The sequence below is a fragment of the Rhincodon typus genome, chromosome 5 (assembly GCF_021869965.1).
Source record: "Rhincodon typus isolate 14 chromosome 5, sRhiTyp1.1, whole genome shotgun sequence".
NCBI lineage: Eukaryota > Metazoa > Chordata > Chondrichthyes > Orectolobiformes > Rhincodontidae > Rhincodon > Rhincodon typus.
In genome coordinates, this window is record NC_063336.1 from 97140275 (window position 1) to 97155595 (window position 15321).

General features: G+C 44.0%; 1 protein-coding gene and 1 long non-coding RNA gene across 3 annotated transcripts in view; one reads left to right on the forward strand and one right to left on the reverse strand.

Moving 5' to 3' along the window:
- tmem18 (transmembrane protein 18) overlaps positions 1 to 15177 on the reverse strand; it is a 23343-nt gene extending 8166 nt beyond the window's left edge. For both annotated transcript variants that reach the window (XR_007262136.1, XM_048597348.1), the window contains exons 1-2: positions 15043 to 15177; positions 2263 to 2380 (exon numbers count right to left, since the gene is read on the reverse strand). Coding sequence is in view for 1 of the 2 variants with exons in the window: in XM_048597348.1 (XP_048453305.1) it covers positions 2263 to 2380; positions 15043 to 15138 (214 nt within the window). In the remaining variant the exon portion in view is untranslated. The remainder of the gene's footprint in view (positions 1 to 2262; positions 2381 to 15042) is intronic.
- Positions 14923 to 15321, forward strand: part of LOC125483183 — a 13221-nt gene continuing 12822 nt past the window's right edge. The window contains exon 1 of the long non-coding RNA XR_007262137.1: positions 14923 to 15213. This is a non-coding gene — a long non-coding RNA (uncharacterized LOC125483183). The remainder of the gene's footprint in view (positions 15214 to 15321) is intronic.

Genomic DNA, 15321 nt, shown 5'->3' on the forward strand with positions numbered 1-15321 from the left:
TCATCCAGCTCTACACCTTGTTATCCCAGCATATCCAGCATCTGCAATTCCTACTGAAGGGTCTAGACCTGAAATGTCAGCTTTCCTGCTCCTCTGATGCTGCTCGGCCTGCTGTGCTCATCCAGCTCTCCACCCTGTTATCTCAGATTCTCCAGCATCTGCAGTTCCTACTATCTCTGGATATGCTGGGACTTTTTTTTTCTCTGAAACATAGGAGGTTGAGGGGCGACCTTATGGGGATGTATAAAATCATAAGGAGCATGGATAAGATGAATAGCAAGGGTCTTTTTCCTAGGGCAGGAGAGTTTGAAACTAGGGGGCATAGTTTTAAGGTGAGAGGAGAAAGTTTTAAAAAGGACATTAGGGGCAACTTTTTATTACAGAGGTGTGTGTGTGGAATGAACTGCCAGCGAAAGTAGTGAATGCAGGTACAGTTACAACATTTAAAAGACATTTGGATAGGTGCATGAATAGGAAAGGTTTGGAGGGATATGGGCCAAATGCAGGCAAATGGGACTAGTTTAGTTCGGGAACATGGCCGGAACGGACCGATTGGACCGAAGGGTCTGTTTCCATACTGTATGATTCTACAACTCTATGTGTACCACAAGCTCAAAAAGTAACAAAATTTATGTTATTGAAAATGGAGCAACATTCCCGAATGGTTAAGCTTTCTCTTGCTGTTAACATTTACACTGTCATACAACATACATACAATACTTGAATAAAATCAGCAAATTTTTGCAATATTTTGGTGGCCTAATGCTTTCAATGAATAATAGGTCTTTTAAGAATTTTAATGCACATTAAACAAGCATCACTTCAACAAAATCTATGGTCACACTTTTCCAGCGATGGTCAGCAAGGCACGGAGCAATATGATGCCAGGTGCTCTGCAATGTATTTACAACAAAAAAATTAGAGGCATTAGGGCTGTTCAGAAACCCTCTGACAGATGGAATGGTCAGTAAACCATGAACCAATTCAGAAAAAGCAATGATGGGGCAGAATATTTAAAATAAACTAGCACAACAACAGTCTCCAGTCATTAAGAAAGATTCTCAAATTAGGCACCCCTCCCATACAGTATGAAAGTGATTTGCTTTTCTGCCAGGTAATTTAAAAATAGAGACTAAATATTTCAAAATATATTGACAGTAGCAGTTTGGAAAAAAAAAAAAGAACTGGCCTCCTAGGTCTTGTGGTTTTAATACGTAGAATTTTGTTGTGGCACGAGAGTTTTGCTGGCTCGTTGGAGAGTCAGTGAAAGACTATGGCGATTTTCTCAGAAAGCCACTGAATCACTCACCAGCCGGGCAGACATGAGGCCATCGGTGGACCTTCCTCAGGAGTCAAGAGCTAGGGGTGGAAGCTTCACCTAACAAGAGATGCTAGTTAATCGGAAACTGTCAATATTTGCACTCCATGGCACTACTGAAGAGGCCTTCACTGCTGTTGGAAGGGCATACCCAGCTCCTCCTCCACAGTTCCAAGATTGTGATGGACCTAACTCACAGCTAAATAATGTCATGAGTTATTTGTGGGTGGGAGATCGCAGAGAAAAAAGGGATATGGCATGGCTGTTAGTGAGGTTCCTCTTCCAGGGTCTCAATTACGCACTGATCTCAGGTAACAAGCTGCCTTCACTGCTTCACCTGGCATGAACACTGCATGGTGACAAGCATGCCTGAAGCTGGGTTGAAATTATTTTAAACATATATTTAATTAACCTGTTTAGACCGGTTATGGTATTCCTTCAGAACAGGTTAGACTAGAACAAAAACCTTTCTGGCCCAGAGGTAAGGACACTATCGTTGTGCCACAATACCCCTCGGTTGTGACAATGGTGAAGGGATTAAGTATTCCAGTGATCCCTAATTGCTTACTTTAGAATCTTAAACGGCAGCGGGGTGGCTAGTTCAAACATGGGCCATTGCATCCAGAACTAAATTCCAGTGGAAGTAGGAAGGAGTCTGGGTTTAGGTATGCTACAATCCCACCTAATTAACTGCCCTTGCTGCCTCAGCGATTGCTACCAGTGAGAAGAGAAGACCCTGCCCAATAATAGACAGTAACGACAAGTGAGGACAATCAATTCTTCAAAGTAGCTTTTGGACACTTTAAAAATACATTGAAAAGTATACCCAGAACCATATACAACAAACATAAGTTGAAGTTGTAAAAGGCCCCCAGCTGATTGAAAATGCATTGAGTATTCAATATTGGCGTTTGCACACTAATAAAAATACAAAAGTGACTTACTCATAAAAAGGAAATGGGCAATCTGAAATTTGTAGAATTTAATTGTTATCAAGGTAAGTAGAAAGCAAAAGGCATGAAAAGCTAGCAGTCCAATCAGCCATGGCTCTGACCACTGAACCTGTAAAACACAGAAAACAGACAGATTTACAAAATAGCCACGTTAGTCAGTTTTATTAAAATTTTCTGGTACGAGCCTCTGTAGATTTCACCAATTGATCCCTGAAAAGTGATCCCCGAGAGTAGACTTTACAACCTGATTCAGTCTGCATAGAGCTTTGTATAACACAAGCTGCAGACTGCTTTACACTCTCTTCTATACACCTCAGTGACCAGTATGTGATTACATCACAGTGCTCTGCACCTGAAGTAATATATACCCCATTTTGCATAAAATTCTGTTTTTTTTCCTTCAATTACCCAATGATTTTGCCAAATTCTGCTAACTAACATGTAAAAAAAGTACTTTTATTCAATTAAAACACACTCACTCTGGTGTCAAATTTGATGGTTCAAGACCCATGCTAGGATCTCATGACTGTATTTCACATGAAACTGCAGTGTGGCACTGAGTCAAACTTTTAACTGCCATAATTGCCATGTAATAACAGTGAGCACATCAAAAATTATTGCCTTACAAGCATTCTGCAACAAACCGAGGACAAAAAAGGCAGATAAATACAAGTTCTTCTGTTTCATAGGAAATAAGGCTGTGGGTATTCATCAGTCATCCCACTCCTGAGTCATCAATCTCAGCAGTGTTTTTCAGTAACACTCCATATACTATATTGAAACTGCATCATTTTACTTTTAAATTTCCTATTTTATTTGCAAGCAGGGTGGTAAATTTGATTATTGGCAAATGCATCACGGAATCATTCATTTTGACAAGCAATGATAGGCTCGGTTCGCTGACCATACTTTACAGAGAGCTCTTGACAACAAGGCACAGCTTAACAAAAGACTGATAGTGATATATTTGGGTTTTGCCTACGGAAATGGTTGCCTATACCAGATTTGTATAGATGAACAGCTTCAAGATGTATTGGACACTAGTCTGTCTATACTTTTAGCAGTGCTAGAACTGAGAATAAATGAATTGGCACTGTTGCAATTTGAAACTTTATTTCTAATGACTGCTACAGAGAGGATCTTTTACACACTCACTGAAAGTCACTGGCTGACTGGTTAACCAAGTTAAGTAAAGATGGTTCTTCGCACCTACTGTACTTTAACATCTAGCATGTATAGTGCAGTCATAATACCATTGAATTGGAGAAGAGACATCATGAACAAGGACACAAAGGGCTTGCAAATTCTTCTACCCTCTTTCATACCTTATCTGTTTTTTAAATAACCAAGTGTGTGGCTGGATATATTGCATCAAGCCTTCTACAGTTCCATAGTTGATATGAGACAGGAGGGACAGCAATGACATTGCTGTGGGTTTCTCTTTCCTATTATCAACATTCTCCTTTCAAAAAAAAGTTAATTTCTGTTCAGCACAATCTTTACCTAACTTGCAGTCAAAGGCTAAAGTTGAAGGTTGTTGACTGGAAATAAAGAGAATCAACCTGCATCCCACCACACTGCTGTTGTGTACTATAACATATTATTGTTGTGCTTTCCCTGCAACATGAACCCAACTGGACTCACTACAAAATTGGGAGAAGTCACAACTTGAGGCAAATGTTTTCAACTGTGGAGATCTGACAGTGACTCTGACTGAAGTATTGCATGAACTCTAGAGTTGGGGGAGCTCATGCAAACAAAAAATTGTTGTTCATTTGTTTTAAAAAACATGAAGGGGCTTTTAATACTTCTCTCTACATTGTGAACTCTGCAGTCCAACATCTTGTATCTACTCCCAAAACTTTGTACTTTAGTCAACCAACAATAGGACCTGAATGTCCTGATCTGGGTGGTAAGTGGTAGGTGCACCACACAGATGAAGGTTAGCACCACTGGAAATAACAGAAAGCCCAACGATTAACCATTGCCTTTCAATGACACCAATACTGCAGAATCCCAAATGTTAGCTAGGATCAGAGGGTTATCAGTCAACCCTCCCTTAAAAGCCTCTCTGCCAGCTACAAGATACAGATTAGATGCGTGATGGAATATTTGCCATTCACCTAAATGGGAGTAACAATGCACATTCCCCTTCAAGCCACGCAGAATCTGGAGTTGAAACAACACGTCCGTTCCTGTACTTCCTTCCTAATAGTATTGAGGCTGCCTTAAACCCAAGGACTGCAGTGGTTCAAGGCTGCAGCTCACTACCACCTTTTCAAGGACAGTTAGGGATTCACAATCAATTCTGGCCTATCCAGTAGCCCCAACAACATATTAATGACAAAAAAATCTGCAGATCACAACGCCAATCATCTTTCTGGATGCAGCAGTTAGTTTGAGCGATGGTCCTGTTTCTGTTGACATGTTGATATCTGCCTCTTTCATCACCTGGCTGCAGCATGTACAACCTTCAGGAGGCACTTCAGCAATTCACTCTAAAGCCCAGAGACTAGGCAGCAACAATGTTATGAGAACATCATTTCCACTTCCTGTGTCATGCTTAATTAGACAAATGATTTAGCTTAACATCTATCTTAGGGAAATTGTTAGAATTTCTTATTAAGGAAGTTGCAGCAGAATAGTTAGACAATCATAATGTGATTAGGCAGTCGACATGTAAAGGAAAAGTCATATTTAACTAAGCTATTAAAAATTTGAGAAGGTAACATGGATGAAGGTGGATAAAGGGGAACCTGCCGATGCAACGTACATGGATTATTGAAAGGAATTTGATATGCTCAAAGATTACATAAGGGTTCAAGCTGCAGAGGTAACAAAGTAGCACGGCTTAAGCAAAAACCGAAAGAACTGCGGATGCTGGAAACCAGAAATTTGTAGAATGGTTTAAGGTTTGGTTAGTTAACAGGAAGCATACAGTAGAGGTGAATGTGAGATAACAAGGTGTAGAGCTGGATGAACACAGCAGGCCAAGCAGCATCAGAGGAGCAGGAAGGCTGACGTTTCGGGCCTAGACCCTTCTTCAGAAATGGGGGAGGGGAAGGGGGTTCTGAAATAAATAGGGAGAGAGGGGGAGGCGGATAGAAGATGGATAGAGGAGAAGATAGGTGGAGAGGAGACAGACAGGTCAAAGGGGCGGGGATGGAGCCAATAAAGGTGAGTGTAGGTGGGGAGTTAGGTCAGTCCAGGGAGGACGAACAGGTCAAGGGGGCGGGATGAGGTTAATAGGTAGGAGATGGGGGTGGGGCTTGAGGTGGGAGGAGGGGATAGGTGGGAGGAAGGACAGGTTAGGGAGGTGGGGACGAGCTGGGCTGCTTTTGGGATGCGGTAGGGGGAGCGAAGATTTTGAAGTCCACATTGATACCATTGGGCTGCAGGGTTCCCAAGCGGAATATAAGTTGCTGTTCCTGCAACCTTCGGGTGGCATCGTTGTGGCACTGCAGGACGCCCAGGATGGACATGTCATCTGAGGAATGGGAGGGGGAGTTGAAATGGTTCGCGACTGGGAGGTGCAGTTGTTTAGTGCAAACTGAGCGTAGGTGTTCTGCAAAGCGGTCCCCAAGCCTCCGCTTGGTTTCCCCGATGTAGAGGAGGCCACAACGGGAACAGCGGATGCAGTATACCACATTAGCAGATGTGCAGGTGAACATCTGCTTGATGTGGAAAGTCTTCTAGGGGCCTGGGATGGGGGTGAGGGGGGAGGTGTAGGGGCAGGTGTAGCACTTCCTGCGGTTGCAGGAAAAAGTGCCGGGTGTGGTGGGGCTGGAGGGGAAAGTGGAGCAGACAAGGGAGTCACGGAGAGAGTGGTCCCACCGGAAAGCAGATAAGGGTGGGAAGGGAAAAATGTCTTTGGTGGTGGGGTCGGATTGCAGATGGCGGAAGTGTTGGAGGATGGTGCGTTGGATCCGGAGGTTGGTGGGGTGGTATGTGAGGACGAGGGGGATTCTGTTTTGGTTGTTATTGCGGGGAGGGGGTGTGAGGGATGAGTTGCGGGAAATGTGGGAGACACGGTGGAGGGCGCTCTCGACCACTGAGGGGGGGACATTGCGGTCCTTGAAAAACGAGGACATCCGAGATGTATGGGAGTGGAATGCCTCATCCTGGGAGCAGATGCGGCGGAGGCGAAGGAATTGGGAATAGGGGATGGCATTTTTGCAGGAAGGTGGGTGGGAGGAGGTGTATTCTAGGTAGCTGTGGGAATCAGTGGGCTTGAAATGGATATCGGTTTCTAGGTGGTTGCCCGAGATGGAAACAGAGAGGTCCAGGAAGGAGAGAGAGGTATTAGAGATAGTCCAGGTGAACTTAAGGTTGGGGTGGAAGGTGTTGATGAAGTGGATGAACTGTTTGAGCTCCTCGTGGGAGCACGAGGTGGCGCCAATACAGTCATCAATGTAACGGAGGAAGAGGTGGGGTTTAGGGCCAGTGTAGGTACGGAAGACGGATTGTTCCACGTAACCTACAAAGAGGCAGGCATAGCTTGGGCCCATGCAGGTACCCATGGCCACCCCCTTTGTCTGTAGGAAGTGGGAGGAATTGAAAGAGAAGTTGTTGAGGGTGAGGACGAGTTCGGCTAAGTGGATGAGGGTGTCAGTGGAGGGGGACTGGTTGGGCCTGCGGGACAGGAAGAAGCGGAGGCCTTTAGGCCATCTGTATGGGGAATGCAGGTGTATAGGGACTGGACGTCCATAGTAAAGATGAGGTGTTGGAGACCGGGGAATTGGAAGTTCTCGAGGAGGTGGAGGGCTTGGGTGGTGTAGAGGTGAATGGCTCTTTTTTGGGTTAGCAAGCTATAACTGACGAAATGGAACTATGGCCTCAACTTCTCAGAGGTAGTCATAGAGCTGTACAGCAAGGTCCAACTCATCCATGCCGATGAGACATCCTAAATAAATGTAGGCCCATGTGCCAGCATCTGGCACATATCCCTCGAAACCCTTCCTATTCATATATCCATCCAGATGCCTTTTAAAATTGTAATTGTATCAGCCTCCACCACTTCCTCTGGAAGCTCATTCCATACATGCACCACCCTCTATGTGAAAAAGTTGCCCCTTAGGTCCCTATTAAATCTTTCCCCTCTCATCTTAAACCTATGCCCTCTAGTTTTGGACTCCACTACCCTGGGGAAAAGACCTTGGCTATTCACCCTATCAATGACCCTCATGATTTTGTAATCTTCTATAAGGTCACCCCTCAGCCTCCGACGCTCCAGGGAAAATAGCCCCAGCCTATTCAGCCCCTCCCTACAGCTTAAACTCTCCAACCCTGGCAACATCCTTGTAAATCTTTATCTTGTAAACCTTGTAAATCATGGTTCTAAGCCCAAGCATCTTCAGCTGTTTCGATGATTTTGCCTGCATCATGAGGTCAGAGTTGGGGATGTTATGATTGCACAACGTTCAGCACCATTTATGATGAATCAGACACTGAAGCAGCTACTCTTCTTATGCAGTAAGACCTGGGCAATGTCCAGGCTAAGTGACAAGTAACATTCAAGTCACACAAGTGACTATCTTTAATAAGAGAATTTGACCATCACCCCATGACATTCAATGACATTTTCATAACTGAAACCCCCTTATCAACATCCAGTGGGTCCCACTGACCAGAAACTGAAATGGACAAGACATAACTAAACAGGCCAAAGGCTAGGGATTTTGTAGTAACTTCTCTCCTGACTATTCAATTCACATGCATTTATAAAGGCATGAATCAAAAATATGATGGAATACTCTCCACTTGTCCACAAGCTCCAACAACATAATTTGCTTCAGTGTTGCAGAGTTAAAATCCAGACAGTGCCTTTCTAAGAGAGACCTTTTCAAAGATCTCAGGGTTGGGCAAGAAATGCTGGCCTAGCCAGCAATGCCTATATATCATGTATGAATAGTAAGATAGATTATTGATACATAGGGAAGCCCAGGCTCATTTTAGAGGTGGGCGGATTGTGGAAAGTGAAGTTGAGACCACAATCAGATTAGCCATGATCTTACTAGATGGCGGACCAGGTGTGAAGACCCGAGGCACACTCCTAAGTCTACGGTTCCTATGTTTTTTGAACTGGGCCAATTCTCTATCTGACATGAAATGGTAGAAACATGGATATAAACATGAAAGTGATAACCCCCACCATTGCCATCTTAAAAGAAAAAATAATGGATAGACAACAAATGTAACATCACAATGCTGATCAAACCACAGGAACAAAGTTATGAGCTCTGTCAGCAACTCCACTTGCAGTGCTGCCCAGTGTTGATTTTAAGACAATTCAGACAAGACAAAACAAAACAAATAAGTGTTGACATCAACACATGTCTAAAATACTTGACTTAACAATATGAAGGCATAATTCTTGCTGCATAGCCTAACATTACATTATATTTATGGCTCCTGAAGGTGTGCAAGTGAATAAAAAATGAATTAAAATTTCTGCAATTTATTTCTGTCATTCCACCTTTCTCTGTGTTAGTTAATCTGGTGGGAGTCATCCACAATAGCATTGTGCCCATTTGGATTTTTTTTTTAATCCTAGGAATGAATTTGTAAAACATTCCAAATGAACATTGCACATATTAGATAAAATTGATAATGATGTTGGAAGCTCTGTGAATCCTTTAGAATTGAAAAGTAATATCTCGCCATACATAACTGTCAGAACATGTATGCAAATTATCATTTAAGAGATACTTCCTCACATGTTGATGAATAGCTCTCCAATGGCACTGAGGACAATGATAAATGGTTATATTACTGATGTCAAAACGAATAGCCTGGAGACACGAGTTCAAATTCCAACATGGCATTTTTTGCAGCAGCAGCGGGAGTGGTGACAGTGAGGATCAGGGGCTGCCAGGAAGGTAAGTTCTTCATTTAGGCAGCGGAGCTCAATGGGAGCAGTCGAATTGCGCTCTGGGAAGGTGAATGAACTGATATACTTGGGCAGTGGCTAAACCTGAGACACTACACATGTAGTGTCTCCCACCCACCCTCCTCCTCTAACCAAAAAAAAAGACTCTGTGGTGTGTTGATGCGGTAAGGCTTTTCTTTTTTTTAATCGTCTGCTGGTAAGTAGAGTGATTGGTGAAAATTTTTTCATTTCATTTATCTGTTGTTTGATATTATAGTAGGAATAAGCTAAGCTTAAGAGTAAAAATGGCAGGAGATCCCAGACCTGTGTTATGCTCCTTTTGCTCAATGTGGGATCTCAGGGACGCAGCTGATGTCCCTGACTCCTGCACGTACAAGAAGTGTGTCCAGCTGCAGCTCTTATTAGACCGCATGACGGCTTTGGAGATGAGGATGGATTCACCTTGGAGCATCCGCGATGCTGAAGAAGTTGTGGATAGCACGTTTAGCAAATTGGTCACACCGCAGATTAGGATTGCTGAGGGAGAAAGGGAATGGGTGACAAAAAGGCAGAGAAAAAGCAGGAAGGCAGTGCAGGTGTCCCCTGCAGTCATCTCCCTCCAAAGCAGGTATACCGTTTTGGATACTGTTGGGGGAGATGGCTCACCAGGGGAAGGCAGCAGTAGCCAGGTTCATGGCACTGTGGCTGGCTCTGCTGTACAGAAGGGCGGGAAAGAGTGGAAGGGCTATAGTCATAGGGGATTCGATTGTAAGGGGAGTAGAGAGGTGGTTCTGTGGTCGAAAACGAGACTCCCAAATGGTATGCTGCCTCCCAGATGCACAGGTCAGGGATGTCTCAGATCGACTGCAGGACATTCTGAAGGGGAAGGGTGAACAGCCAGCTGTCGTGGTGCATATAGGCACCAATGATATAGCTAATAAATGGGATGAGGTCCTACAAGCAGAATTTAGGGAGTTAGGAGCTAAGTTAAAAAAGTAGGGCCTCAGAGGTAGTAATCTGAGGATTTGTACCAGTACCACGTGCTAGTCAGAGTAGAAATGAAAGAATAGGCAGGATAAATGAGTGGCTTGAGAGATGGTGCAGGAGGGAGGGGTTCAGATTTTTGGGACATTGGGACCGGTTCTGGGGAAGGTGGGACTATCACATATCGGACGGTCTACACCTGGGCAGGACTAGAACCAATGTCCTAGGGGGTGCTTTTGCCAACGCTGTTGGGGAGGGTTTAAACTAATGTGGCAGGGGGATGGGAACCAAATGAGGAGGTTAGTGGACAGTAAGGAGGTAGTAACTAAAGCCTGTAAAGAACTAGATAATGAAGTCAGTGTGACTAAGGGGAAGAGTAGGCAGAGAACAGATGATGAACACAAAGGGACAGGTGGTCTGAGGTGCATTTGTTTTAATATGAGAAGTGTAGTAGGTAAGGCAGATGAACTTAGGGCTTGGATTAGTACCTGGGAGTATGATGTTATTGCTATTACTGAGACTTGGTTGAGGGAAGGGCAAGATTGGCAACCAAATATCCCAGGATACAGATGCTTCAGGTGGTATAGAGAGGGAGGTAAAATGGCTGGAGGAGTTGCATTACTGGTCAAAGAGGATATCACAGCTGTGCTGAAGGAGGGCACTATGGAGGACTCGAGCAGTGAGGCAATATGGGCAGAGCTCAGAAATAGGAAGGGTGCGGTAACAATGTTGGGGCTATACTACAGGCCTCCCAACAGTGAACGTGAGTTAGAGGTACAAATATGTAGACAGATTACGGAAAGGTGTAGGAGCAACAGGGTGGTGGTGATGGGAGATCTTAATTTTCCCAACATTGACTGGTATTCACTTAGTGTTAGGGGTTTAGATGGAGCAGAATTTGTAAGGAGCATCCAGGAGGGTTTTATAGAGCAGTATGTAAATAGTCCAACTCGGGAAGGGGCCATACTGGACCTGGTGTTGGGGAATGAGCCCGGCCAGGTGGGTGAAGTTTCAGTAGGGGATTACTTGGGGAATAGTGATCACAATTCCGTAAGTTTTAGAATTCTCATGGACAAAGATGAGAGTGGTCCTAAAGGAAGAGTGCTAAATTGGGGAAAGGCCAACTATAGCAAGATTCGGCAGGAGCTGGGGAATGTGGATTGGGAGCAGCTGTTTGAGGGTAAATCCACATTTGATATGTGGGAGGCTTTTGAAGAGAGGTTGATTAGAGTGCAGGACAGACATGTCCCTGTGAAAATGAGGGATAGAAAGGGCAAGATTAGGGAACCATGGATGACAGGTGAAATTGTCAGACTAGCAAAGAGGAAAAAGGAAGATACATAAGGTCTAGGCGACTGAAAACAGACGAAGCTTTGGAAGAATATCGGGAAAGCAGGACCCATTTGAAACAAGGAATTAAGAGGGCTAAAAGGGGTCATGAAATATCTTTAGCAAACAGGATTAAGGAAAATCTCAAAGCCTTTTATTCGTACATAAGGAGCAAGAGGGTAACTAGAGAAAGGGTTGGCCCACTCAAGGACAAAGGAGGGAAATTATGCAAGGAGTCAGAGAAAATGAGTGAGATTCTTAATGAGTACTTTGCGTCGGTATTCACCGAGGAGAGGGACATGACGGATGCTGAGGTTAGGGATAGATGTTTGATTACTCGAGGTCAAGTCGGCATAAGGAAGGGGGAAGTGTTGGGTATTCTAAAAGGCATTAGGGTAGACAAGTCCACAGGTCTGGATGGGATCCATCCCAGGTTACTGAGGGAAGTGAGAGAGGAAATAGCTGGGGCCTTAACAGCATCCTTGCAGCATCCTTGAGCACGGATGAGGTCCCGGAGGACTGGAGAATTGCTAATGTTGTCCCCTTGTTTAAGAAAGGTAGCAGGGATAATCCAGGTAATTATAGACCGGTAAGCCGGACGTCAGTGGTGGGGAAGCTGCTGGAGAAGATACTGAGGGATAGGATCTATTTACATTTGGAAGAAAATGGGCTTATTAGTGGTAGGCAGCATGGTTTTGTCCAGGGAAGGTCATGTCTTACCAACCTGACAGAATTCTTTGACGAAGTGACAAAGTTGATAGATGAGGGAAGGGCTGTAGATGTCATATACATGGACTTCAGACAGGGTGGATAGCAAGAAGCTTTCTCCTCAGAGTGGGGGACTCAATTACTAGGGGTCACGATTTCAAGGTGAGAGGGGAAAGGTTTAAAGGGAGATATGCGTGGAAAGTTCTTTATGCAGAGGGTGGTGGATGCCTGGAACACATTGCCAGTGGAGGTGGTACAGGCAGGCACAATAGCGTCATTTAAGATGTATCTAAACAGATACATGAATGGGCAGGGAGCAGAGGGATACAGATCCTTGGAAAATAGGCGACAGGTTTAGATAGAGGATCTAGATCGATCTAGAAGTCTATGCAGTGACAGAAAGACTGCTGCAAAGCCAAGGCATTTTTGTTTAATTTATGGAACACTTAACATGAAAAGGTGTCTCAAGGTTACCTCAATGAGGTGCAATCAGATAAAAATGGATGCAAAGTCAAAGATCCCAATACAGTAGCCACTCTCTAGGAAAGGCTATAAGTAAACAAATAATACCAGCATGTAAAAAGAATACAGTAATAATTATGGGTGACTTTAATCTTCATTTGATTCGGTTAATCAAATTGGAAGGGATAGCTCCAACAAAGAATTCATAGAGTGCATTAGGAATAGTTTCCGAGAGTAAAAGGTCATGGATCCAAACAGACAGCAGGCCATCTCGGACCTGGTAACGAGTAATGAGGCAGGTTTAACAATCGGCCTCCAAGTTAAAGATCCCTAAAGAAGTTGTGATGATAACTTGGAACTTAATATTCAGTTCAAGTATGAGAATCATAGAATCCTTACAGAATGGAAGCAAGCCATTCGGCTCATCGAGTCCACACTAACACTCCAAAGAGCATCCCACCCCCTACCCTGTCCTCGTAGCCCAGCATTTCCCATGGCTAACCCACCTAGCCTGCACACTATGGGCAATTTAGCATGGCCAATCGACCTAACATGTATTTCTTTGGGCTGTGAGAGGAAACCCACACAGACACAGGGAGAACGTGCAAATTGAACCCAGGTCCCTGGCGCTGTGAGGCAGCAGCGCTAACCACTGAGCCACTGTGCCGCTATGGGAATGAGGACTCATCCGGGATTTGAACCTAGGACCTCTTGTATGTCAACAATGTACAAGGCCCTAAGCAAGAGTCATACCCCTAGATCAACAAGCCGTTGACAAGTTTGTGAAAACAGTGAATGTGTACATGGGAATGAAGAGTTGGAGAAAACAAAAGGAGGAAGTGTCATTGAATGATTGTGTTCTTACTACAGATTTTTTCCTGTTCATTTCTGAATACATTTTACAGTTGCTGTTTGAAACTTTCTCTATTTCCTGTCTTAAAACATAGTGTTCAGTTAGCATTCTGCCACACTTTTAATGAGTCGAGATCACATTGATTTTTTGTATGAATCCTTCCATCAAAATTGTTCAGCCCCTTTTGGATGATTTCTGGGTCATTCGGTTGCCCCATTTGATCAAGTAGCTGCAGAATCCTCAATGTCATTGCTATTTTCACCGAATCTAGCAAGTCTCTTTTTTGGAATCATTTCTGTATAATGGTTTCCTGGAACTTTTAGACTGTGGGATTATAAATGTAAAGAACCAACCTGTTTATAAGCACATTCTTACATCAAATACTTTGGTCCTTGACTGAGATATGGAATGAGTTAGCAAACTGTGATTTATGTTTGTATGCCTTCACAATTCTGTTTTTCTCTGGCTTCTATGAATCAGACAAACTTACAACTAAATTCATATTGTATACTTCTATTGGATACAAGATAGTGAGGGAGGATATTAAACTTGGGCAAGATTCAATGTTGAAGATGCTCAAATACTTAACAGAAATTTGGGTTGGAAACAACTGTGTTCAACTTAAATGAAGGAAATTAGATATTTAGGAAGTAATTCATGATGCTATGGCAAAAAAGACATCCCAGTGAGAAGAAAGATTCTAACAAAGAGATAAGCCGATTATGGCAAACCAAGGAAGTTACGAAGGATATGAGGTTGAAAGAAAAGACATATACAGAGGCAAAAGTCAGTAATAGCCCCCAAAGACTGGAATAAATTTAGAATCCAGCAAAGGATGACTAAAAGAATAATAAAGATAGAGGAAATAAAGGTAGAGACAATAAATGACAACGACAAACTAGCGAGAAATATTAACACTGATAATAGGAGATTCTTTAAATATATAAAAAGGAATAGCGAGAGGTCAAAGTGAACACAGGTCCCTTAGAAAATGAAACTGGAGAGACACTTTTGGGAACAAGGGATTAGCAGAGGAGTCAATTAAATATTTTGCATCTGTTTTTACAATGGAAGATACTTCGATACTTCCTTTAATACTAATCAATACAGGGTAGGAATTAAGTACCATCACTAAACAAGTAGTATGAGACAAACTAATGGAGCTAAAGGCAGATAAGTCCCCTGTCCCTGATGGCCTGCATCCGTAGATCCTAAAAGAGGTAGTTACAGATTGCTCCTATGATGCTGCTCGGCCTGCTGTGTTCATCCAGCCCTGCACCTTGTTGTCTCGGATTCTCCAGCATCTGCAGTTCCTACTATCCATGTTGCTACTGACAAGTTTTGTGGAAGGCTCAACCCAGAGAGCTCAACCCTCACCCCAGCTGATCCACATGACGTCACAGTCAAGTGACGTCACGGCCAAGGGGCGCGCGAACGGGGTTGACGCGAACGTCGCTGGTGTCACGACAACCACCAGGCCGCCGGAGGCGGTACCACATCATTCACCCGGGGAGAAACAGGACCGGGGAACACAGCCCGACCCTGACCATCACACACGACAACTTACAGACAGCAGCACACTCCAGACGTCGGTTATCCGCATTTTGCTGAACTCATCGATCGGCACCGCCGACGCTGCCTCCCCGCTTCCCATCGCCGCCATGGTTCCGGAAACCCCGCCGCGTACGTCGCGAGAATCGTCACCGGCGTTGGCGTTTCCCTTGTCAATCAACTGCAGGTGGGCGGAGCGTAATCCCAGTGGGCGGGAACAACATGACCTTGTACTGGTCACTGATCAATAATAACTACTACCCCCGTGTCCCTACACTGGTCACTGATCAGTAAT